Here is a 27405-nt window from a genome sequence, read left to right on the forward strand (position 1 = left end):
AAGTCATGCACAGGTGCTGGGCCCCAGATCTCTCAGAAGGTCTCACTCTCTAAAAGGAAACCTGCCTGGAGTTTGTTCTTAGGCACCAACGAGCCATGGCATAATGGCACTTCTGGGATGGAAATGCAGCAGTGTACTTGGAGCTGTGAGTACTTGCCAGTTATATTAGTGGAAGAGAAATTCAAGAAAACCTGCCTAAGATGAAAACGACAGCACTTTCCAAATGCTGCCCACAAGTGCTAAAGTGCTATGTACCTGGACTGGTCCTCACAGCAAGCCTGGAGCTTAAATGGTTTATCTAAGGCTGCAGAGCACATATTGGAAGTGCTGGAATTAGGAGTTGGAGCCAGGAAGCTCTGGTTACCATTAAACAAACTGCCACTGTAACACACGCTACTGCTATATTGTACAGATTCTCTTTGGGTGACAATACGGGATGCAATATGGATTTTACTCAGTAGTACATAGGGGTGCAGTGATAAAGATTTTCTTAGCCAATACCAATAGCCAATTATTAGCTATATCAGCCAATACTGATCCGATAGCCGATTTACAGGAATGCAGCCTGGCAGCTTGGACAGCAGTGTCCTGCTGGCAAGTCTGTTGGGGGGAAGGGGTGTGGGGGAGGGAAGGGGTATGCAGAGGCCAAATGGAGGCCCCCACAATGAGGGCAACAGTGAGGCAGGGGCAGATGCTGCCCAGCCGGAGCTGCGGGCAGCTCGTCCAGGGGCACCAGGAAGGGGAGTGGCTCACCACTGCTGTATACACTTGGCCCAGGAGGCATAGGGGGAGCATGTGACTCCCAATTTGTGCATGGGGCAGAGGCAGGCTACCCACTGCAGGCTCAGGACCAGGGGCTGGGCCAGCCTCTTCCGAGCAGGGAGCCTGGGCTAGGCCTGTTCTTGGGGTGCAGCGGGCTCAGCAGCACAAGGCAGGTGGCAAAGGCACTGGGAGCAGCAGCTGCAGAGGGGGCTATAGGGAATTTTGGGGTGGCTATAGCCCCCCAACCCCTCCTAGTGCTGTCCCTGTTCAGGGCATCAGGGCTCCGGAGGGAAAGCCAGCAGAACGCAGTACCCTGGGCAGAGGTGGCACTAGGGAAGGCTTGGGGCCCCAAAATTCCCTGTAATCCCCGCATAGCCACCCCTCCCAGAGCCACCACCCACCCACCCTGCACATCTGAGCCCACTTTACCTTGCCCCCACCTGCCCCGAGTGCAGCCCTGGCCCAGCCCCCTGTTGGGAAAAGGCTGGCGCAGCCCCTTGCCCCAAGCCGGCAGTGGGCAGCTCTAAGCTCTCCACACTCACACTGCACACAAATCTGGGGGGCATATGCCCCCCGTGGCTCCAACAACGGTGCACACAGCGGCAGGAAGCCACCCTACCTCCCCAACCCACAGTGCCCCCTAGATGAGCTGCCTGTGGCTCCATCCCACTCCTGGCCCTGGGGTCCCATGCCTCTGTCCCAGCCCCATTCCCTTCCTCACTGTGGGGGGGGTCTCAGTCTGTCCCCCCCATGCTCCTTCCCTTCTCTGCATTCATTTCCCCCCACAGACTTACCAGCTAGGTGCTACTCTCCAAGCTGCTGGGCTACATTCCTGGCTGTGCGCATGCTGCAGCTACATACATCCATGCAGCATTTATTGGTGACATTATCGGCTAAAACATGCTAACTGTCAATAATGTTAATTTTCCTGTTATCAGTGCTGATTTGATATGCAACCAATATGTCCATGCACCTCTAATAATAAATAATCTCTGCTGTAAGGAGCAAATGCATGACCTGTCCACCCAGGCTGAATGGCCACCATAGTGACCATTACAGCATTTGGTGACAGAGAAGCCAGTCTGCATTGGCAAATGGCTACCCTGGAACTAAAGGGCAATTTTATACATGCTCCAGAGGTGCACTAATTAAAGCACTGCAGAGTCTCATGTATTAGTGTTCAGTGAGCCTTAGTTAAAGTGCCCCACCACCATTCTGAAGTGCGGGGACACTGATACATGAGATGCCAGAAGCTGGCTGGAGTGGTGGTAATTACCACTCTCTAGCAGACTTCATTAATGGAGCCTGCTCCGATGCACTGTAATTACAGCACACCAAAGCAGCCCCACAGCACATATACAAGCACCCAAATTGACTGCAAGAGTGAACCTACACCCAGTACACAGGTGTAACTGACACCCGTTTACAGGTAATATTATCCAAGTGGAGGGACTTAACTTTGGTGTAAGGCTGTGCTTTATGTGTCTGCTCCACCTTGAGTGAAGGCAGTTCATTCAACAGTAAATGTGTCATGTGCCTGCTCCTTTAGGGTTTTGCATTCTCCTCTATTAATCAGTAGTCACCTACTACCACTAATGCATAATGCAGCAGTAAACAGCCTTGGGCCATCCAGACTCCCACCCACTCAGAGTAAAAGTCTCAGACAACAGGTGATTCTCAAGGTAGGCAAGACAGCCTCCTGGCTGTTTCTTGACTAGTGTGGTACACCCTTACCTAGCGATGACTCCGAAGCAGATGATGACCTGTTCACACTGAAGGCTATATCTGAGTCACTGTCATACTGTGAGCCTCCAGGGGATCCTGAGGGAGAGACAGTCACAGGGCTGGACTGCACAGTGCCTATAAGTTCATAAGAATTCAGTCAGCCACAGAGACAATGGACATCTAGACATCAATGCCAAGTTCCCTGAACAGGATTCAAAACTTCTCAGCAATGACAGTGCTTTCTTCAAAACTGGCTACATCGCACATCTCTCTTTGTAAATGAGCTTCAGCCCGTGAGTTCACTCTCGTTGCTTAGCAATTTTAATTTATTTAAAGATATGGCACTGGAAGAAACAAATGAGACACTGAATCCAGTTCCCTACTATCTCAGGCAGCCACGTGTGCTAAAATTCCTATGCAATATTTAAGTCCATTTAAGGTCTTCTCTTTTCTCTCCTCTGGGCATAGTGCTTGCTCCCAGTGTGCTTGGCCACTTTGCCATAATCCCAGTTGACCAAGGAACAAGCTGTCTCTGAGATGGGCTTTCTTTTCAAGCAAGACACAAAACAGTGAGAGGATTATAGCAACCTAATAATCTCCTTCCAGAATCACCACTGCTGCTTATTGGCAAAAGGCACGTGGCAGGGACACCAAAGCCACATTTTCGGAAGAAAGAGTAAGTGAGCAGCACTGACCATTAAGCAAAGAGCCTTGCTTTAAATTGAGTTGACCAGAAAGTCACCAAGAGCAGAGAGGCAAATTCAGAGGCCCTTTTCTGACAGTATCCTTCTCTAGGAAAAACTGCACTAATTCAGCAGCCATGGTTTAAAGTGTGGCATCAGGTTATACGGTTACTGCAATGTGGGAGAAACTGCTGAATAGCAGCATGATGTCCACAAAATTATTTTTATTTTTATTTCCTTAAGTAATTTATTAAAAGGGAAAAAACCATCTTTGCTGTAACATAAATACAGGTCAAACAATCTCAATCGTGAGCTTACACGTGAAGCACATGCCAATGTTGCACGCGTTGTTTCTCCTTTCATTCATAACAAGGACCCATCCTATTACATGCTTCACAGAGCCGAGTGCTTTCACTAGGGCTAGACAATAACCTGCTTGCTTACATTCAAGAAGTTCTTTGCTTTATTCTTCTTGCTTTACTTATTCAAGAAATTCTATTGACACCTACGTCAGCAACATAGGCCATGAGACTGCAGCCTGACCCCAAGTATCTAACAAATCAAGAACAGTCCTTTGTATTATTTTTCAGGCTGTACTTACCCAATATCTTGAGCTGGTTGATTACACCATGGATTGTGAAAAACATCCAGAGGGATTGTGAAGTGTCTACGCACATCAGCATCCCTCGGCTGACTCCATTCATCCCATGGTGCACTTCTCCATTTGGCAAAACCATGAAACTGAGGACATCACCGCTGCTGAGGACTGGGAACGCTTGGTAAACCACCCAGTACTCCTTGCGGTCCAAGAGAAAGTCTGGATCTGCCGGGAGCTCGTTTGTCCGTAAAGTACCTGGATCACATGAAGTGATGCCAAATGAGAAAGCCCCATAATATGGCATCCCTAAGTGTCCCACTTCCACGAAGAGGCTTTCACCAATGTGCAAAGGCCGGTCAGAAAACACCAGGGTCCTATTGCTTTCCTGCCAGTTGGTGCATGCTACCATCCGGTCCTGAGAAAATGTGATGTCAGGCCCACGGGTGGGGTGGAAACGGATATCTGTATCCAAGAAGGTAGGTACACCCTGGGCACGTTGCCGTCTGTTCGGGCAACAGGGGATTATGTGATTATCTGTCGAGAGCCCTGGTACCCGGCTCAAGTTCAGATTTGCAATTTTGGCCACCACTTGGTTATTCTCCAGTTCATTGTTGTTGAAATTGGCTGAATCGTGGTTGCTCTGCGGAAGGCAAGTGCTGAGTCGTGCGCTACTGAGACGGGTGGAGGTCATGGTCTCTGCAAACAAGCTATCTGTGAGACAATCACAATGAAAAGCTCCATTAGATTCAAGTTCAAACTGTACTTTCACCAAGTAGATGCTTCTTCTTTTAGTTTCCCCTGTGGTGTCTGAAGCTAACTCTCAGACTCAGTTCTGCACACTGATCATGAATAGGAAAACCAGATCGCATTCAGTCTTTTTTTTTTTTTAGTAGTAGTACCAACATGTTGGAGTAGGGTTGGACTGGTGTGGCCATGATGGTCCAGGAAATGTATGACAGGCAAGGGTGTTCTGTGCGATCTTTTATTGGATGAACTGTATAGTTGGGACAGCTGTTGGACGAGATTTTAGGAATCAAGGGTGTTTATACATGTGCTCCAGGAACGTGTGTATGGGGGGATGGGGAGGACTATAATTAGGGCAGCTCTAAGAGCCGCTCTAATTAAAGCACTCAGAGTGTCACATGGATCAGTGTCCCCACGCTGAAAAATGGCAGTGGGGGCACTTTAACTAAAGCTTGTAAAATGGGCTTTAGTTATACCACCCCTGCCACCACTTTTTAGTGCAGGGACATTGATACATGTGACACTGAAGTCTGCAGAAGTGCGGTAATCACCATGCTTTAACAGACTCAATCGAGCGTGCTCCCACATGCTGTAATCACTTGCTGCACACATATAGGCACCCCCGCCCCCTTCCTCAGATGCCCAGAAGCTTATCCAATGACTATCCCAACTATACAACTGACCCAGCCAAAGACAGCACAAAAAATCCTCACCTCATCAACAGTCACCATCAGCCAGAGAAATGAAACATCAGCTGCATGGTTGCATCCTTGGGTTATCGGAAGAGCAGCAAGTGTTATAAATCTTACTAATTTAAGCAGAAAGTGCTTGCACTGGTAGAAACAGAGAAAAATGCAAAACCCAACAAAACAGATACTCAGCTTTGATATGAAAGGCTTTGAACTGACTCTATTAACTAGGTTTCTCCAATTCTATCTGCTTTAGACAGACATTTCTCAATGTCCTGCCTGTAAATATAATGCAAACAAGGATGATGGCAAAGGAAGCATCTAGATGCATCTAGAATATATTAATTTTACTATCCATTTCCTTGTAACTGATATACACATGTGTATTAAAAGGATCTTTTTATAAGTCTCTTAAAATTGACATATATGAGCAAGCAACAATTTTCTCAGGAAAGTCCTTCACACTTACTAATGTTTTAACAAGACAACTACCTATAATTGATAGCCCATGATTATTAAACGAAGCACCCAGACTGCATGCGAAGTTGATAAGCTAAGTACATTCCTATGAAGTACTGGCAATGAAAGCTACTTGCTACATTTAGCAAAAAGTGGAGGAATGATTTGGGCAGCCACAGATAGTCAAGACTTAGACTCAAAATTAGCTCTGCACCTCAGTCCAATGTTAGTCTCTATTGCCCATGTGATTCTTAAGCAATTATATTAAACTCCAGACTAAATCTGACGCAGAAGGAATCCTGAGAGCATGAGCAAAGCAGATTTTAACTCGTTCTCCAAGATGGAGAAGGGGGAAGCAGCAACCTCAGCACTGTTTTTTTACTTAAGAGGATCCCACTGGGCTTTTACCAAAGAAGGCAAAACCATGAACCAGTTCAGTGGTTGAAAAGGACAGGATGCCTCATCTTAGATGGATGATTTCTTTGAGTACCCAAATAAGAAAAGCCTCAAGCGTAATCTTAATGACTTGGACCAGCTGCTTCTAAAAGGGACAGGGAATCTGGTGATAAGTAGCACTCCGATACAGAGTGAAGGACACTTCACAGTTTCAGGATACCAATAGTGGCAGATGTAGCTCATGGAGGGCCTGCAGTTGCTTCTATATTTGGGCGATTTTCCCAGCTCTCCCCTATTCTGGTGTTTTCAAAGGTAAAGCCAATAAAATTAGTAGCTCTGGTTAAAAAAGGCCCAAAGAATAAAAACAAGGGGACACAGAGCGCTGGAAGACAAGCTGACAAGCAGAACTGAGATAAAGCTTTCCTAAATTCTCCCTTTGGCATCTGACACCAAACATAGAGCAACTTTTCATAATGGGAAGAATTAAGCACAATACCACGTGTAGGACAATCACAGCCTTTCACCATGTTAGTAGTGGTCATACATTATAAACAGCACCCTATGTTCTACAGCACTAGTAATCCAAGGATCAAAAAACACACTGAATTTAACCTCCAAGCCCACTCCAACACTGTTATTCCTTTTCTGTAAAAGAGGAAACTAAGGCACAGAGAAGTTGTCTGAAGTACTGGACAGCAATAACTCCACATGAAGTCAATGGGAGCTGCATATGCTCAGCACTTTGGAAAGAAGGCTGTCCATCATCACCCATTGGGAGCGGATGCTGGAATTGGGAATAGAACTAAGCACCTGACTGGCAAAGGCACTGTGTGGCTCTATGTGCTTATACCAGAGCAAGGCAGAATCGGTCAAGAATGTGCAGCGTTAGAAAAAGAAAGGGTTTTGCTAGTGCTCGTTCTGGTTAGGAATACAATATTGCCCAATATATTTGAAATTCTTTCACTATTGTCAATGGCATTTGATTGGATAGTAGCTACAATTAAGGGATGAGCTAATGCTAATGCTTAACGATGTGTCTGATGCCAATAGAGCATGCAGTACCACTATACAAAGTACTATTTTCCTGTTAGTATTATTTGCTGTACGATAACCAGTCTCCAACAGACAGCGATCTCCCTCCACGATGCATCTCTCATAAACTAATTGCTTCAGCCAAACATAAGGATGCATTTTGGTGTCTATTCAATACAAAGTTGTTGACACTTTCTTAGAAGAAAAGTAGCCATGGCTTTTAGGCCTAAATATGGCAATCTGCAGGGCAGGATCATGGCAGGCAAAGGACATTTTATAAGCATGTTAAGTGGATTCCAATATCACTGCATACTTGTTTGAAACACACTCTGCCCCCAGTTTGCTTAAATCTCAAGTGCTTAAACATCAGAGGTAGTTTAGGAGTGATGCTGTAGCACGATGATCCAGAAATATTGAGAAGCAAAGATTTCTTAGGATGGTATCTTTTACTGGATGAACTATGCACTTGGGATAAAGTTAGACAAGTTTTTGAATGCAAGACACCAGATGCAAACTTCTAAGGAGGCTTGTTTAATATTCTAATTGAAACTAATTCATCTTCTTTTGCAGTCACAGCAACTGGAAGGAGAAAACCTTCACACAGTCTTCCTTCCAAAACAAATCTGCAGTCACAGCTGAATTCAGTGACTCGGTAAAGCTCAACTTTTCAGTAATGTAAGTCGGGGGAGGGATGCAAAGCCCCTACTGCAGATAGGCCAGAAGCAGCTGGGAAACACATGAGCATTAGGTTAATGTTCTCAGAACACTTCAACTAGCAGATTACATCATCCGGTATCAACATCCAGTGCTTTGTAAACATATGGGAATGTCCCTGTTTGTAAGGGCAAAGATAAGTCAGCTCTGGCTTGCGAGCAAAGCCTGTTGAATTGTAAATCTAGGTGAGCTTACTGAACCAAACAATCACCTGTAGCACAGAAGGATGAGAGGATAAATCAAAAGCAACATGACCTTAACTCTCTTTTCTAAAGAGAATCATTTAAAAGGGGAGTGGAGTAACCCAAAGCTTAGAAAGGTTTCCAAACTCTTGAGTATGACGACACTGCTGTCCCCTTCCTGATAAGCTTGGAAGCTGGATTCTCTCGCGCCTAGGTGCTGTACTTTCTAAAAAACTCTTGATAGTGCAGGAATGTACCGTGAGAGGCTCTAAGTGGCCCTCAGAGGAGATAAAAGATACAAACTGCAGTTTCAGACCAGGGGCTGGGAAAAGGGAACAGGACACACTGGGAGGCTGTCATAGCGCTTCACTGTACAGATGGCAACTGGAGGGCTGAAACATGAACAGAGGAAGCCTGATTCAATTGACATGGTCTCTTCACTCCCCAAGACACACTACTCTAAAGGCAGCATCCTACTTCACACAGGTACAGTGAAGCAGCTAGGTGCGCTACAAGACATGGCACACCAGGCTTGATGGACTAGTCCCATCCAGCAGGAGGGATAATGGATTTGCGTGCCTTTAAAATGAAAACTCAACTTGCAATGTTGACACCTAGCATCCTGCCTGGTTCAGTATCGGTGAGCACGAACTTAAAACAGAATTAGGAACAGAATGAAATGATACAATCACATTTCAGAAGGAAATGCCATCTTGGTCCTAAATGATTAAAGATCTTGAATGAAAGTTATATTCAATACACCTTCATTATAAAGAATCCCCATGGGATCAGGAGAAAAGTTTATTCAAAGAGGAAGTTTGGTATACTACGGTTAATCAGTTTACTACATCATAGTAATGCAGCAGATGATGGGTTTCAGTTCAGTTTCAGAGTAGGGGTTTGTTATAAACGGGGTGCATTATAATGAAGTTATATTGAACTGACTTTCAATTCAAGCATTTACTAGGAAACACAAAATGCCATTCATATGCATTACAAGGGTCTGTACTTCATAAACAAAGTTTGTGTGGGCTTCCTTTCCCTGGTGTTATGCAAGTCGGACATAAGATAATAAAGGCCCTATCTGGCCTAACAATCCATGGATCTATGAAGTCTATGAATGATGAGGTGAAGTTGGAAAATTCAGACTGAATTTGGAGGTACAGGGCAAGGAGTTACAGAATGACCCATGGCATCTTTCTTGATGTCAGTTCATTTCTCAAGGAGTAGTAGAAGCTTGATTACTTGAGATGTGTAGAACTAGACTGGTAAGAGCCCCCAAACCTGCAGGGGTTATACTACTCTAGACCAGGTGTAGTCTACTGTATTACACCCATCACTGCCTTCTCCAGACCAGAACTCCCTGTGTCCCTTCAGCTACCAATAGGGAAATGGCTATTCTGAAATGCGTAACAAGAGACAAATGATTATGCATTTTTAAGTCTAGTCTTGGGACACTGAGCAGAGCTAGGATCCTCCCTGATCTGGCAGCTGACTTCAGAGGAAGAGAAATCTATAGGCCCAAAACCATGGAGCAAATGTAAGCAGATATATACCCACCTAGTATTTGCACCTCATGGGTAATTCCATAGACATCTATGAGTGCCCAGAGAGGCCCAGAGACTTTAATGCCACAGTGAAACAATATAGGCTCCTCGTTGTTGACACTGTAGAAGACTCTCCCATGACGGTCAACCCAGAAAGCCAAGATGTTGTCCCTCACTGCAAACCTCTCTGGCAAAGCTTTAGCCCAATATCCAGGTCGGGTCACCAGGTCTGGGCAGGCATACTTTGGTATCTCATCAGAGCTCATCTGTGATGGGTCATGAATAGTGAAGCCGAAGCGCAGTGCGCCGCTCCACCCATGGTGCACGGCCACCAGCTTGAGCCGCACTTTCTCATAGAGATGGATGGGCCGGTTGGTGAAAGTGACCCCATTGCAGAAGCTATTCCTCCGGGTGGCCTTGCGGGAGTGGGCATCCAGACGGACATTCTTGCCTTTGGCTTGGGAATGGAAACGTGGTGGCTCTGTGATGGCAAAAAATGAGCGCCTCTCATGGCTACTGTTGGGCAAGGTGTAGTAAGATCTGTTGGACACAGAACGAGTCTGGTGACCAGTGTCTGCAAAAGAAGATAGTAACAGCAATGTTAAAATGCGTTTAACCTAAGCAGTTTATGTTCATTGTGCTTATGAAACTAAGCGAGGAATATTCTACTCGTGATAAAATGGAGCACAGAGGAGCAAATGTGATTTTCATATAATAAAAAACAAAACGTGGCATTTTTACCAGTGCTTCATGTTTAAGGTTCTCAAAACCCTTTACAAGCAACAACTGGGGGTTTTCAGCCTCACAGCATATCATTTCCCACAGAACTATCACCACCCACATGTCGCAAATCAGTACATGGAGACCATTTATGGACAGCATTAAGGCAACAGGAGTTTTAACACTGATTTCAGCAAAAGCAGAGAGATGAAAGGTAATCATGTGAGTCTGTGGGAGAGGTGGAAACAGGCTGCATCTTTCCTGCCATAAGTTTTTTGGACCAGGAACTGCCTTTTTGTTCTGCGTATGTACAACATAGCCACATGGGGTCATAGGCCTTGACAGGTCCTTTGGCACTGCCACAGTTCAAACTAATTAATAAAACTTCACTACAACATTTTCCATTCTTTCTGTCATGCCCCTTTACTGTACCAAATATTCCAGGCACCTTTTTAAATACAGAAGGTGAGATGCAAAAGGGAATGGAAAGAAAAATGCTTGCATGTTCAATGAAAAAGTATTAAATATAAAAGCTTCACACAAACACAATCAACTTGAAATATTTTCCTATACATATATAAAGCTTAAAAATATTGTGGATTTTCCCTCAAGCTGTTTCCTCACTGTTTAGATTCTACCGCTTTTCCTCATGACCGGAAGAGTGTCATGGAAATATTCACTCATTGCCTTTGTTTTCCAAAGGACACCAGAAGATGTTAAAAACTCAGTTTGGGAGATCTGCAAACACAACACCTCTGCACAAGTGAAAACATGACAGGCAGGGTCTTGACACCTTGGGAGTCTCCCTCCCATTGTGAATAACCACTCTTTGTGCACAGTAACTGGAGGGTAGTTGGGGGTAGCAGACAGGAACTGGCCTTCTGGGTGCAAAAAAGGGGGAATGGTAAAGAGGAAGAAAACAGGATAACAAATCAAAGTGAGAAACAATGGTTGTACAAAGACTTAAAGACCCCATTGTTGCTAGAGATGTCTCTATAGGACATCTAATTCTCAAAAAAGGATTGAGGCAAAAGACACCACTACACAAAGGTGGGGCGTTTTGGTTTTTTTTGGCTTAAGGCTGAATTACTTCCGAGTTCCAAATCCACTGAGCCAAGCTCGACAGTGCAAGTCTGTGCGGTTCTACCACCGGGCAAGTATCCTCCCTCCCAGACCCATCAGTCTGGGACTTCAGATACTCCCCAAATCCATGGCAGGCATCCTACATGCAGGCCCCAGCCTAAAGGCACTGGGAGTTCAGATGCCGCCTAGTCAAAAGGCCGAGGGAGCAAGCCAGGGTACAAACACCCCCACTACCACAAAATTCTTTAGTCAAGTATTAGAGAAATTCACAGGGGTCAGCCTGCCTGCCCGAAGTGCAATGGACAGGCCTCATCCTGGGAAAACCCATTGATTGTGGTATCTCCCCTGCCAGGTAAGGTTCCTTTTCCCTTTTTCTCACTAGTACATGTGGCAGTCACTGCTCTGAACCCGCAAATACTCGGCATTGGTCACACTGCTAGGAATTCAGGGCCACGCCTACCCCAGCAATGTCAAAGGAAATTTTACCATTAATGTCAGTGGGACTCACACGGCCATCTGTGAAATCAGGAGGAAAGAATGCTACATTTTGTCTAAAATCCATTAAACATGCTATAGTGCCTCGGCACACTTGATCTGCAACCTGCTATTAGTTGTGTCTGTTGGTGCATGCTGCATACACCTTCAGCAGTGCCACACTTAAAAGCTTTTCATCTGCATACATTAACTGAAATTTTCTTCTATTTCCAGTTAGGTCAGACCCTGCCATGCTTATTCAGGCAATGCTTCACATGGAATTGTGCTTGTTTAAAGGACTGATCCTATTGTCCTTAAGTATTTTAAGTAGCGCTCCCAAGAAAGACCTTTTTTATTTCCTCCTCAAAAAAAGACCAAATATAGAAGATAGCTGCTTTAGGCACTGCTCCAGTGGTTTTAACCTGGGTGGTACTGCATGCATTCAGCAGCAACTATTGTAAATTATTGTGCAGCGGAGAGAATGTGGTTTTGGTTTCTTAGCAGGGAAAAAGGGCACCTGATATAATGAGCATTGGCCAATGTGTAAAAATGCAGTTGCGGACACAGGCCAGACAACTTTAACATTCTTACTCATGAGCTGTACTTGGACATCTACCATCTTTAAAATACATTTGGGACATAGATTCGCTGCAACCAAACCCAAGTGATACCACCCACCTTGAGACTGGCAAAAATATTTCCAAACTAGTATTAAATAGCCAGGGCTTAACTATATAAGAAAACAGCCTTGGATAGCAGCTATTCAGCAACAGTTACTGTACCCTAGTTACCCATGTGGACATACTTGTCTGTACTCAATGTTCTAGTTCACTTTGAAAGCCACAGAACAGCACCCGCTCTGCAGAATAAGACTGTGTGCCCAGGGAGACTGTATAAAGTAGCTATTTCACTGTAAAATCATATCCTAACTTATTTTGCAACAGCTTCCATGTACAGATAAGCTCTATGTCTATAATCCCCTAAATCTATATTTTCTAAAATGATAAAAAAAAATAGAATCTAATTGAAATACAATACACCACCCTCAATTTTGGTTCACTCAGGGACTCAATTTAGTTTCACTCTTCTCCCACTCCAATCCCCTGCCCCATTCCCAGCCTGTGGTGTAATTGCTAGTATCAGCTTTCCTAGTGCACCAGTGAAGAAGGTAGAACGTATTCAAAGACTGAGAATGAGGACAACCAGTTTTGAGATTTATCCTCCCATGGCATTTTCTTCACATGTACTTATCGCACAACTTTTAAAAGCAGCAACAGAACGACAGGGGAGTGGCTGCTACATCAGTGCAAAGGACGGAAAAGCAATTACAGAGCCATCCACTTCAAATGCTTCTTTCATTGAAGCCTGCCAAAGAGGAACCATAGGCCATGGGTTGGGTTTCTTTTTTATTTTATTTTATTTTTAAAAAACAGGAAAGCATATTGTGAGTACACAATAGGAAACCCTCTAGAAGGAAACAAATGGATCATTTTTAATGCTGTCTTCTCTTAACATGAACACCTGTCAGCTACCATTTTGAATGAAACGCTTTCCCCCGAGCCAAAAGAGGCACAGCTTACACAACAAAAAGGCTGCAGCTGTTGCTCTTGGTTGTGGTTTCAGGTTTTGCAAGGGGTCTTGGAATATTCAACAGAACAATGTGAATCCTAATCACTCTTGTTCGTTAATCAGTCCTTTTCCCTTCCTCAATTTCTATTAATTTTTTTAGAACACAGGAAAGCCTTCCCCTCTTTTTATACTTCATTTCAAACATCATCAAAGGAGTCGAAGGCTGGGTAGAGATGCACCTTATAGACCAACTAAATCAGACATGCACAAGATTTCATGAGCCTGAGCTCACTTCATCAGCTGCTATGAAAGGACATGCACAGAACAGTCATGCCCTTTCACAAGTCATGTCCTTTGACAGCATCGGATGAAGTGAGCTTGGGCTCATAAAAGCTTATGGATCTCTGATTTAGTCTATAAGGTGCTCCTCTTCCCTGCCTTCCGACTGACTTCAGACTAACACAGCTCACTATCTGTCTGCTCACATCAGTAGAACCACAGAGGATGGAAAGCCATCAATGTTTGTAATTACTTTATAGGCCCTTGTAGTTCTGTGCACCACCCTTATTGAAGCTTTTGAAGTTGTACTCTAAACTAAAAATGTTATTCTAAGAACGACAAGCGATACTCCAATGCGCAGCACACTAGCTTAAGATACCAGAGAGCCACGTTCCTTGTACCATCCCAGATTCCTGGGTGACTTTGTGCCTGAGATCCCCATCAGTACAATGAGGACTGTAGCCCCTGCCCTGCCTCATAGCATGTTGTGAGGCTAAATGCATTAGACAGAGATACTACAGTGGAAAGGCCATATGCTGTTCTGAAATCTTTTTTCCCCTCCAAAAGAACCAAGTAAGTTGCACTCTTTTTTATGTGCAGGGTCAACCTATACTCAGGCCCCTGCTACACCTGATGTTTGTACCTACAGTATTTTTGTGCATGCAGTAATAATACTAAACCAGAAATCTTTTGGGTACAGTTTTATTTTCATATTTTTAGTGCAGTTGACCCTTTGGGAACCTTTCCTTGGCCATCTGAATCCCCTGTAGGATCTTCTAAGGATACTAGCAATTCAAAGTGTTAATTTTAGTTATCAACAAACATTCAGGGGGAAAAAAGCTGTTCCTCCTCAAAATAATCCTGCAAATGAGAGGACATCATATTTGCAGGGCTGATTGAAAATCAGAACAATATGGTAGGTGCCTAAGTGAGATTATGCAAAGGGGCCATAAAACCCACCCTGCCTTATCTTAGTATAATCATCCTACTTCTTTGTTCCCTTACCAAAATAACACTTCTATTTATCTCCTCCACCTCAGAAGGTTTAAGTTAGTACAGAGGGCTTTACAGCACTGGGTAATAAACTTGGGAAATCAAAGAAAGGGCTGGACTTGCAAGACTTTTTCAGCAAAGAATCCGCAGTGAAATTATAGAAGAAGAAATAGCACCGAATTTAGTATTTCCATGCACCCATTTTGTAGCAATAGATATGCTGCACTACTATAAAATTAAACATCTAACAGAGAACCACATTCCCTACAGCAAGTCACTCTGTTCTCCTACCACATATGAAACTTCACCTTGTTTCAAAGGCTGATGAATTTATGTCTTAGGTTATGTCGACCTTTGGAGAGGTATTTTAAATTGGCATGCATTCTGCACTTCAAAAAGGTACTGCAGACAGATGCTGGGAAGTTTCTGCACGTTCCTCAAGCTTTGGGTCCTAAAAAGCAAACCTTTTTAGCTTAAGCAGATCACCGAGGATTTCTAGGGCACTGTAACCCCATCTTCCGCATCACCAAGAAATGCTTGAGAACTTTGTCAAATACCATTGCTGTCCAAAACACAAGTCAAGAAAAAAACATCCAGTTGGAGGGTGGCCTAGCCTGATGAGTTGCTGCTGGGCTGATGCCTCAAGACCCAATTCTCTCATCCTTTGCACAGGTGCTGTAATTCATGCTTCATACTGCAGAAATGAGGGAGAAGTGAACCAGAAGATCACAATTACCCCCCAAGTCCAAGGTTGTCACTGAGTGGGAGCAACAAAGGCTGCTGCAGTGAGAGACGGTATGCAAGGCATTGTGTATTATTTATATTGCAGCAGCCTCAAAATGTTCCCAGTCATAGATCAGAATCCTGCTGGGGTAGGCACTGAACAAAACAGGGCAAAAAAGATGGTCTCTGCTCAAGAAGTTTAGCTGATGAATGTCCAAATACCTTTATCCACATAAGCAGCATATCGATCACCTGCAGGTTTGTATCACTAGCAGGGATCTACTACAGAAGCATGTACGGCATACAGCAAATACACAAAGGGTGTAGATGGGTAATTAAGAACAATGTCCAATGGGGTAAGTGAGGGTAAAGGGACTAATAGGTCCTTGTGAACATGGAGTTTGGTCTTCCTATTGTTTTCAGAGAAGGAATCCCAAGGTGGGATGCAGTATGCCACCCAAGTCAAAGGGAACCACACTATCTTTATTGCTGCAGGAGCGTTTATCAGAAAAAGTCCTAGCATTTCTATTATGGTAGGCAATTAGACAGATGCTGTTGCAACCCTGTTTAATATTAAACAAAGCTTCCAAAGAGCACGGGCCAATTTATTATGCAGGAATGCTGGGACAACATGATAATGTTTAACGTACCTCTTGAAAATTAACTAGCTTGTAGGAACTGTCCTCATTATCCATATGGCTAAACCCACACTCCTGGCATATTACTGCAGGCCAATGAAAACAGTGTCATTATCACTGAACAGTTGCTACACAAGAACATCTAGTAGTGCTACAACCACCCGCACCTTGTAACTTATCTTAGGACAAAAGGAAAGAGCTATATTGTTACAATTATAATCAAGCAGTAGCATTCTGTTTAAATGTTTATTTAATCTTTAGACTATGATGATAATTTTCAGAAGAGATAAGATACGTAATAATTCTTTTAATGCACTGTTTAAAATAAAAGAAACATATCAAGTGGGTCCCTGGAGAAGGGTACACATTCAGCACACGTGCTTAAGCTAAAATTATCTGGTTAACCACCAAGTTCAATATTAGAGGCCTAGGTAAAAGTGGTCTCATTTCCTAGGTGCTGATGATCTACAGCAGCATGGCCCAACCTACTGGGAAGTGTGCCACAAATTAGCCCTGCACCCTTCCCAAATGCCACTGTTATTTCCTTCCCCTGCCTGATCCACTGCTCTGTTTCTGCTTCTTCCCCAACCTGCTGCTGTGCTGCCTGCTTCCTCTCCAATCTCCTGCATGCCACACAGGCTAGGGACAGACATTACACATACATTGGTTTAAGTGATCAAAATTTGGTTTAAACCTGTAACAGAACAGACATTCAGTGCACATAAAACAGGCTGAAAGTGGCTGAAACTAGTTTGAGATAAACCTGGTTGAATGTAGCATCAGACTTAACTGATTTGGCTCAAACTGGTTTATGCAATGTCTGTCCCAGACCCCTCGCTGGTTTAAGTTAAATCAGAGACCCCCAGCATCCCAGCATGCTCTCTGGGCTGGGCTCTGCCCCAGAGACCTGGGCTGGCCCCTCCCCTCTGCTCTCTAGCTGGAGCAGGGGCGGGGCATGGCCAGGCGCTGGCCTGCCATGACCCCTGAGGCAAATTCCTCCCTCTGTCCCCTCTCCTCTCGCTGGCAGATCCTGCAGACCACAGCTGGGGTTTGCCAGCTGCACCTCCACCATCCTGCAGCCAGGCAGAGATGGAGTTAATGCCTCCTTCTGTCCAGCTGGCCTGCAGCCAGGGCGAGGATTAATTCCACTGTGGTCCTGGAGCAGGGGAGAGGCAAGCGAGTTCCCTGTGTGCAGATCCAAGACCTGCGCCTGTGAGCCCGCAGCTAAGACCTGCAGGACCAGACTGAGAGGTGGGAAGTGTTGGCAAAGACCCGACAACCATCACACCTATGTGCTGGAGATGGAGCTAAGGGATGTTGGGGACCAAAGAATGCAGAGAGTTACATTTACATTATAAAGAAACCTAAACAAAGCCTTTCTGAATGCCTGGCTGTAAGGAGACACCCTGCCCTCAGGATTAGTGAGACTTATGCAAGGCCTTCTCTTGTCTTCCTGCTTTACATTTTAACTTAGACTAAGTTGTGTATGCTGTGTTTTACTGGGCTCTATCTTAGCTTACGCGAAGATTTTGGTAGTACCTGCTGTGTGCTTTGTAAATTGCTGTGTTCAATACATGCTTGCTTCAGAGGACGGACTTTTTCCTACCCCTACTCCTCAGTCCGGCAGCAGCTCCAGCGCCCACCCCAGCCTGGTGCCTGGCCACACCCCCACCGCTTCAGCAAGAAGGGGTGAGAGCCTTGGAGGGTGTCGCTCTTCCCTCCCCATTGGCAACAGCTGGCAGGCACACTCTAGCACCCCCTGGCTTCTGGCCTCAGCCACTGCAGCCACGTGCCTGCATTTCTTGATTTAACAGAGAATGTCTGTCCAGTTATTAATCAGTTTAATCCGCGCAGCTTAAACTAACCTGCAAAGGGTGAATCAATTCAGGCACAGGCTTTTTGAATGTCTTTCCCTAGCCACAAAGGCTGCCACTGGCACAAGTAGCACAGGTTGGTCACCCCTAATCTACAGCCTCTCAGCTGATCTCAATGGCAGTTAAAGGAATGCAACACCTCAAAACGTATTTTATATTCTGGTGGGTTTGTAGCACGTGCAGAACTTCTGACTTCATTGGACAAACAAGTGCTACTGTCTTTGAAAGGGCTGCTTACTTTTTTCCTAACCTGAAATGAGTTTTCAGTGGGCAAAAAGGAAAAAAAGGACAGTTTTGTAGCACTCATGCGAGAGCATTTTCTGGTAACCATGAAAACACAAAACAATTTGAAAAGCCCTTGGAAATTAGAACCACAAAGGATAGGGTTGAAAGTGATATGTTAAAGGACACTTTAGAGTCCACAGTGGAGTTCAGAAAATGTAATCTGTCAAATTTTTACTATGAGGCTGAGCTTAAAGAACTTGAGAGAGAGAAATGAAAGAGAAACGTGAGAAACTGTGTTAAAATGTCTGCTACTTCAGCTTTGTCTTCGCTGTATGTCTTTACATGGAGATGGCTATATGGATGTTAAGCCCTAATAAAGACAAGACCTTGGAATGCTTCTCATTTCTCTGTAGCTATTCAAGGTAAATCCAGTTGTAGAATAAAGTTTGATCTTATGTAGTAAAATCAAGGGAAAAATTGTGCCCTATCTCCATTAGAAGCTTACAGTTACCTCAAGCTATGTATTTCAGTATAAAAAACACATTTTGCTATAAAGACATTCTTGCAGCAAGTCAAAGACTAATGACAAATTTCTCCTGGTCCTCTAAAAATTTCTCCTTGCCATTGGTGAATACCCTTCTTTGCAACATTTGCAGAATAGTATTATGGTAACAGCCTGTTGTTCCAAATTATCTTCCTACAGATATAACTAGGCAAATATCATCAGTTTTGCTCATGACTTATATTTTCCCACCCTGCTATAGCCCCCTCATCTCTGGTGTGTCCTCAAGGAAATCAATTAATGCACGAACTTGTGCAAGGAAAGGAAAATAAGCACCTTCTTCCCAGTCCGGAGCATGCACACATACAGAGTTCAGTCACATCATTAAAGAGCAGCACACAATAGAATGGATGCCTTGACAAGGAAAATAATCCTGAGCTCATGTTATCACAGTTAAGAGAATACAGGTTTCCCTCGCTTTAAGCTGTGCATGCATTCTTGGAAAACAGCATATAACTCCAATTCGCACAAAGTGAACCCACTTTACAATGCAACAAATATGGATATGTTCCAAGACCTTGACTGTACTGACCCCCAGACCCATTTCTACCACTTTTACAAGATAATGTTGGTACTCACCAACAGCAGACAGTACACACAAGCACAGGGCACTATCATAATGGGGTTGGCAACTACAGAAACACGTGTCACAGACAATGAATGAGGAGCACAGATCCACAGGAGATTATATTTTGGTGTGCCTCACTCCAACAATGCACCACACAAAGCATCTGACTGTGGGTTCCACCACACCGATCGCATATGAGTGAATTTACCTTACATATGATTAATTTGTGGTATAAAAAGGGTCATTGCATAAGAGCGAATTCGCACATACAGATCCCTCACAAAGCGAGAGAAACCTGCATCAGAGTCACACTAGCATCGTAAGCCAAAAGACAGAGAGTGCATCTATAAAGCACCAGCAGGCTTTCTCCAATGTCCACCAGCTGGTACAAAGCAGAAAATAAGCCAGGAGGAAAAAACTCCAAGGGTGAAAAAACAGCAGTAGTCAATCTTCAATGAACTAGTGATGATCATAGTGCCTCAGACCACTCCATTATCTCTAAGTGTCTGGAATATTGTGCGGCAACCAGGAAGATCAATCCCCCTCCGATTCCACTGTGTGTGGCAGGGGCCTACTTCCTTTACACAAACAGCCCTGCTTTTTGGAGGTATGAGGGGGAGCTTCCCTCTTTGCACCAAGAGACTGAACCTGCCCCAAGCACTGCCTTCAAAGTGGCATGTTTATATCACAAAATCTATATGGTTGGAAAATCCTTCTGGAAACAAGGCAATGGACTTCTTTACCTCAGTGCCGCTAGTGGTACCCACAAAGACTGCCTCAAGAGAGGGCAGCACCTACTCTGGGGGAGGGCAGTAGGGCAGAGTGCTCTGAGCACAAATCTGGGGGGCACATGCCCCCCCATCCCTCCCTCCTCAGGACTGCACGCAATGGCAGGAAGCCAGTGCCACTGCCCTCTGGACAAGATGCCCGTGGCTCCATCCTTCTCCCCCAGCTGGACCCCACATTTCTGCCCCAGCCTCAGGTCCCATGCACTGGCCCCAGCTGCCCCCAAACAGACTCACCTGGAGGGTGCTGCAGGAGCTGCTCTCCACGTTGCCTGGCTGCCACATGCACATGAGCATGTGCACATCCAGGTGGCACTCCCTGCCTGATCGCTCTCCTCCCACTGCGCCCAGCCCCAAGCAGCCCCTTGCAGGCTGGAGCTCTGCCAGCCTGCAAGGGGAACCTGCCATTTCCTGCCTTTTTCTCATTTAAAGGAGAAAAATCTGTAATTGTCTTTGCCATCCCATTTTTTATCGCTGCAACCCCAGATGGGGTCGTGACCCCAAGTTTAGGAACCACTGTATCATGAGACTACCTGCATTTCTATGATCCTGCCAGGCTGCTGAAGCACATCGTTATGCAGTTCCTTTGCTGATCCAGAAATGAATCCAAACACCTACATTGGAATTCAGTGTTCAAAAGAAAAATGGAACAAACTCTGCAAGTGATGTCAGCGTAGGGCTGCATATTTTTAAGGTTATTTTCTTCCTACCCATTTGACCATCTGAATAATACCTTCAAACTGTTCCAAAATAATCAGAACAAAACCTGATATAATTTGGGATAATGTTGACATATCTATAATCATTTCTTTATTCCTCAGTGCTCAATGTTTTTTTATTGCTGTTCTTGGATTTAAAAACCTCTTTGTCTTTATGTCTAACTATCATAACACACTGAAGCATTTCTTCATGTGTCTTTTTCTTGAAGAAAAAGTTTCCACTGTATCTGCCCCAGTCCTTAATTTATTTTGAGCTCAAAAAGTTCTGCCCTAAACCTCTGCCACCCTTTTGAAGATAGGGTGTTTTTTTTAAAGCAGTAACTCATGTTTTCATTTCCTGAAAGCACAACTTTTGTTATTGCTTTGCATAGTTGAGGTAACAAAAAAACCCCATTACACTGTCAAAGAAAAAATAAATGGGAAGCAGCCTAGGAGTCAAACGAGGTGGTATTGAAAAGCAAAGGGTCAAGGCCCTAATGTGGTCTCTGAAGTTGAAGTCAGAACATTTGAGATCTACTTTGGACTCTACCTTATAGTGAAATAATTTTACCTCCCTTCGCCTCTTATCCTGCCCTCCACCTTGTGTCAGTATGCGATGTATACTTAGAGCTTTTCTGTGCAACATTCAGTCGCATTAGGCCGGGGTGGGCAAAATACGGCCCGCGGGCTGGGTGCAGCCTGCCAAGCCATTGTATCTGGTGCTAAAAAATTTAGAAAATATTTACCTGCCCCTGGCTGCCTGTCATGCAGCCCTTGATGGCTTGCCAAAACTCAGTAAGTGGTCCTCTGCCCGACACAATTGCCCACCCCTGCATTAGAAAGTGTTTGTTGCTACTGTAGCAGAATAAGAAGAGACATAGCTCAATGGAAAAAACATGGGGGAAAAACAACCTAGTTCTATTAATGAGCCTGGATCAATGAGTCTCCAATTTTAGTACAAGTCTTAGGTCCAATTAGTGAGAAAGAGAAAGACATGGATAACAGGCAGGGTTCATGTCATACTCCTTTGCTTTAGTCTCAGTGTATGAGTGATAAAAGCAGCTGCATGATAGATAGGAGCCTTGGAAACTGTTCAGTTTGTTGTAATCTATCACATTTCTTTGACACCCAAGTCCATCAGCTCATGTTGTTTCAGAAGGCCATGCTCAAGAGTGCGTGAAGTAAAGTGGTTTGAAAGATGACCCATCTGCAGGGATTTAAAAGTAATAACACCCAGGATGCAAAACTGCATGAAATGTTTGGCAACTGGTGAAAGAAAAATGTCTCAGTCACCCACTCAGTCCTATTAGAAGTGGATCTGATCAGCAATATTTGAACCATGTGCTCATTAAAATGCTACACATGCGGAGTGCTAGTTTTTGGAATAGCTGTCCTAAAAGTACACAAGATAACAGTTTCACTGAGGGTCCTGGAGACAGTGTACATACAAACTGCAAAGCTATCAGCCACCTGGCTGATGTGAAAAAAGGAAAGTTATGTTATTTTCTTTTGTTTAATAAGTTTGTGCTACCTTAGGGGAAGGAATGGGTTTGTTTGTTTTAGCTTACTTTATTCTCTTTTCCTAACCTTCATCTCAAATAGGCAAATCTCATATCTTTTATTAGATCAATGAAAATAGTTGGAAGAATTGTTCTTTGCAAGCTTTCAGGTACAAACCCCCTTCTTCAGCCAGAGGGGATGTCTCCAGTTGTTTCGTGCTCTTTCTGGATGGGATAGAAGCCAGACGCCAGTAGGCAAAAAAGCAGGTCAGTGAAAACGTAAATGTGTGGCAGTGAGGGTCAAAGGGGGTGAGAGACAATGGGTGAGAAACAGGTGTGCGGGGGAAGGGCAATGGTGACTTCATGATAAAATGTAGCTGGTAAATTACCAGAGGTTACCTGGTGTATCAGACGCTAGGAAGGTTATAATGTGCCATAAATCCATTGCAACCCCTGCTGAATGTGGTTTCACTTAGCGCTATTTTGCTATGGCGCTCATTTAAAATTCATACCCGATTCCACTGAGCGCTCAGCCAGTTTCGCTATAGCGCTCAGTGGAGTCGGCGAGTTTCGGCATGTGGCGGGGAGAAGCAGTGGTGGCAGTGGCAGCAAGCAGAGGGGTAGGAGTGAGCGCAGGGCCCGCACCAGTGCCTGGGGCCAGGGCCAGCAGGGGCCCAGGGTAGGGTGGCAGGAGCGTGGGGCCAGAGCAAGCAGGGGGTTGGGGAGAAGCGGCAGCAGCGAGAAGCAACACGTGCGAGGGGCAGGTGTGGGCTTGGGGCCCACACTAGTGCCTGTGCCCAGGGTGGGGCAGCAGGAGAGCTGGTGCCTGTGGCCAAGGCTGACGGGACAGCAGGAGTTCCAGTGCCCGTGGCCAGGGCTGGCAGGGGCCCATGCCCAGGGTGCAGCAGCAGGAGCACAGGGCCCGGGCTGGCATATGGGGCTGGAGCAGCCAGCAGGTGGGCAGGCGGGTGAGGAGAGGCAGTGGCAGTGAGAACTGGCAAGGGGTAGGCGTGAGTGCAGGGCTACACCGGTGCCCAGGGCCTGAGCCGGTGGAGGCCCAGAGTGGAGTGGACGAAGCACGGGGCCTGGGCTGGCACGTGGGGCTCGAGCAGCCGGTGGGTGGGTGGGGGAGTGAGGAGAGGTGGCAGAGGCAAGAACTGGCGGTAACCGATTATCGCTATATACAGTCATTCCTATGGGGAAATGGGTTTCAATTAGCAGAGTTCTGCTTAATGCTCGTTTTCCCAGAACCAATTAAGAGCACTAAGCAGGGATTGCCTGTATTTAGTCCATGATTTTTTGTATCTAGTAAGTTGATGAAGTGAAATTTGTAGGCTCGTCTTCGAAAGGTGTTTTGTACATTCCCTTTGAGTATTACAACTGAGAACTGGAGAGAGAGTGGTTATCTTGTGAGAAATGTGCACCCACCCCACTGGTAATTGGGTATTTCTGTCCAATTTTCAGCATGTATTCATTCTGGTATGCAGTTGTTGTTTGATTTCTCCTACATATTTTCCATCAGGGCATTTGGTGCACTGGATGAGATATATAACACTTCTGGAGGTACAGATGTAATATCCAGGAATGGTGATGGTTCTGCTGTGGGGATATGTTGGCAGGTTTTGCATTTCTTGTCATGGCATGGTCTGGATCCATTCGGTGTGATCTGGACCATAGCAAGTTTGCTTCTGGTGATCACGTTGGCACGGTTTGGTGCTTGTTTAAAGGCTAGGATGGGTGGCTCTGGGAAGATCTCTTAAAAAATTGGATCTTCTTCTAGTATGGGTTGCAACTGTTCCACAATTTTCCGTATATGTTCCAGGGAGGGATGGTATGTCATAACTACTGGTGTGCGATTCATGATGATTTTCTTTTCGTACTGTAGCAATTCTACATGTGAATTATTGCATACTAGCTCCTGGCATCTATCCCATCCAGGAAGAGCACAAAACAACATCAGGGTGTTTGTACCCGAAAGCTGGCACAGAAGAATTTTTCCAACTATTTTAGTTGGTCTAATAAAAGATATCAGATTTATCCAAAGAACCTGGTCTGCCTATGGGCGTGTGTAGACAAAACAGGGGCCCTAAATTGAAGTGGTGGGTTTTAAAAAACACTGCTTCAATTTAGGGCTGATTAAACCTCCATGTTGTGCACACACCCCACTGACTTACCTGCCCCTCTGGCGGGGAGGGGAGGGCGAACTGCCCGAGGACAGAAGAGTCCCTGGGCTGTGGTGGGACTGGTGCTTCCCCCCGTGGCAGCAGCGGCTGCCCCCAGGCAGCACCCGACTCGGGCAGTCCTGGGGGCACCACAGACGCAGAGGGAAGCACCAGGCCCCCGCACAGCTCAGGCAGGCAGGCTCCAGGGAGGGAAAAAAAAAGAACAGGCTCCCCACTTTTCTTGGGCAGAGCCTGCCTTCCCAGGCCACAGAGCTGCATGGAGCCCAGTACTTCACTTTGCAGCTGTAAGGGCAGCAACTAAAACTCCTTGAAGGAGTTTTAATTTGCTTCACCCCAAGTCATTTAAGGTGCATTACACAGCTGAATTTCCCGCAGCGGCTGGAATTAATGTGCAATATGCTGCCAAGGCATGCAAATACCAACACCACTAAAGTGGTGCAAAAGCATTTAGCCCGCTTTAACATGCTGTGCACACATGCCTCTTGTTTCATCTACACACGGCCTATGTTCTTAGCCAATATGGCTACAATCAACACCTCTCAAATAGGCAGTTTTTTGGAACTGATCAACCATCTGAATTGTGCAAAACTAAAATTAATTGCTGTTGTGCCTCTCGTCTAACCAATTCCATACTCTGGTCTAGAGACCAGAAATCATCAAGATGCAGGACATCAGATAAATTCCAGGTTACTGCTTAGATTCTCAGTTAGTTACCTATGTATATGTCTGCGATTCCTTTTTTTTTTATTGATTTCCATTAAAAAAAAACAGACAATGAGGTAAATCAGCCCGTGTTTGTTCCTGAATACCACACATTTCACAGGCCACCCAGTAATTATACACTTTTACAGTTTGTCAAAGTGCAAGGCAGACCAGGCACTACATTTCACATTTCAGGGTGTAGACTGCAGTAATGGAAGAAGCGATGCACATACATATAAAGAGAAAATCTCAAGGATGAGGGAACAGGCAGAATGGATGTCTGGCATCTTAGAGCAGTCTCAACATTTCTTATCCAGATGCATCTAGGAATCAAGCATGGTGTTGTCTCATGTCCACATTTCTCCGCAGCTGCCTGGTTGATGTCCTAAAGCACATGCACCAGGTCCCTTTCCTTTATTTCAGCATCAACAAATGCTTTGATCCTGTGCTTCCTCTGTAATCCAACAGCTTGTATCAAGAATAGCCCAAGATCCAAACAGGTGCTTTTACACTGTATAACATGCTCTGCCTTGGGGACTCCTTTAAAGGCTGTAAAGGGAAATCCCTTTCCCATCCATCCAAAAGGAACTCCAGAAGAACACAGCAACCAGACTGGGCATAAGAGCTGCAGGAGCACTTCTAATATTCTCAGTTCCTGTGAGGCATCTCACAGTCCTAAGGCGTCCTAGACAAATCAGTATGGCAGTACTTACTACATACCGAGGGAGCCAGGTCATACTGCTGCTTTCCCATTATAAAAGGGACAAACCCCTCAGCGCTAACAGGGAAATCCTTACACACTGAACAACAGTAAAACTAGGATCCAGCTGCAGCATTTTCTCCACAGATGTAAATACAGTTTTCTGTTTACTGTTTGCTACTATCCTCTAGTTCAGGGGTGGGCAAAATGCAGCCCATGGGCCAGATGCGGCCCACCCGGCCATTCTATCCGGCCCGTGGAGCCCCTAAAAAATTTAGAAAAGTAATAGTTATCTGCCCCGGCTGCCCGTCATGCGGCCCTCGATGGCTTGCCAAAACTCAGTAAGCCGCCCTCCGCCAGAAATAATTGCCTGCCCCTGCCCTAGTTCTTCATTTAAAAGCTTTCCTTTCTGCACAGTGCAAAATAAGCTAAGTTGCTACCACTGACTTGTTGGTGCTGCTAGTGTCAACTAGAGTTTCTCAAACCAATGCTTTAGTTTTTCCTTTGTTAAAAAAATCATACTAGACTTTTTAGTTTGACAGAGCAACCAGTTACACTGGTTTTCTAAAAGGAAGAGAATGCAGTTCAGGTAAGCTCATTAACGTTTTGCAGTCCATACCTTTCTCCTTTCTCCTCATTGCCAGAAGAGCATGCAACTCCCATTAATGTAAATAGACTCCAGCTTTCCAGCACATTGTTGTTTAAAAGTCCCAAGTGCATTTTATTCTGACCAACTGTACACAGTTAAAGCAATCATGTCGTTCCAATATTAAAGGGTTTTAATAAAGTTGGAGACTTAAATGCATGTCCTTTTAGTATCCTCACAGTTGCCATTCCAAATCTGGTCAGTCATTTAGATGCAGAGGCCAAGGGAAAGAGTGCTGTATCTTGCATGCTATTTCAATGAACCTACAAGTACTTAGCTTCCAGCACAGACAGGATTACAGACAGGGAAAGATTATGGTGTCCATATGATGCAGGAAATCCAACCTATTCCCAGCAGACAAACTATCACTGCACTGTATCAGGAGAATAGCTAGTAATACAGAGAAAAATAAAAGATTTAGAAAGTCATAGTCGTAATTCAGTGTTTTCATTGCCATTTGCTGTGGAAACGTTATAAAATCCAGTGTTTACACGGTGTCCAATACTGTGATTTCAGATTGTATACACTTTAACTTAATTCCTTTCTCACCTTCCAAAGACATGTCTGTAGAAAGCAAAATGCTCTTAGAAACTCAACAGTTCAATCCCTGCATGGATTTGTGTATGAATCTCATGCTTTTCTAGTTGAACTCTACTATGTCTAATTTGAGTTTTAAGATCCTTGGGACAAGCAGTGTCTTATCTTCATTGTGTCAGAAGCCAAGTCTGTGTTCCACCCTCAGCATAAAACAACATAATGTTAATATTAACACCTTCACTATTGAGAGACTGAGGCTGAATTTTGAAGGCAGAGAGGTTCCAGATGAAATAAAGAATAGTGCTCATTTCCAAAGTCAGATTATAGGAGCCAAATGGAGTGCACAACAGTCCATTTGTGCTTTAAGCCTCTTCCAAGAAAGCACCACACTAACTTCAACAGCCCTATTTTTTTCA

General features: G+C 44.8%; 1 protein-coding gene across 2 annotated transcripts in view; it reads right to left on the bottom strand.

The window, feature by feature from the left end:
• The window catches only part of NEURL1B (neuralized E3 ubiquitin protein ligase 1B), a 215293-nt gene that overhangs the window by 4825 nt on the left and 183063 nt on the right, over nucleotides 1–27405 (bottom strand). For both annotated transcript variants that reach the window (XM_019534953.1, XM_019534954.1), the window contains exons 2-4: nucleotides 9545–10105; nucleotides 3772–4479; nucleotides 2497–2622 (exon numbers count right to left, since the gene is read on the bottom strand). In XM_019534953.1, coding sequence (XP_019390498.1) covers nucleotides 2497–2622; nucleotides 3772–4479; nucleotides 9545–10105 — 1395 coding nt within the window. The remainder of the gene's footprint in view (nucleotides 1–2496; nucleotides 2623–3771; nucleotides 4480–9544; nucleotides 10106–27405) is intronic.

The sequence above is a fragment of the Crocodylus porosus genome, unplaced genomic scaffold (genome assembly GCF_001723895.1).
Source record: "Crocodylus porosus isolate Cpor-Errol unplaced genomic scaffold, CroPor_comp1, whole genome shotgun sequence".
NCBI lineage: Eukaryota > Metazoa > Chordata > Crocodylia > Crocodylidae > Crocodylus > Crocodylus porosus.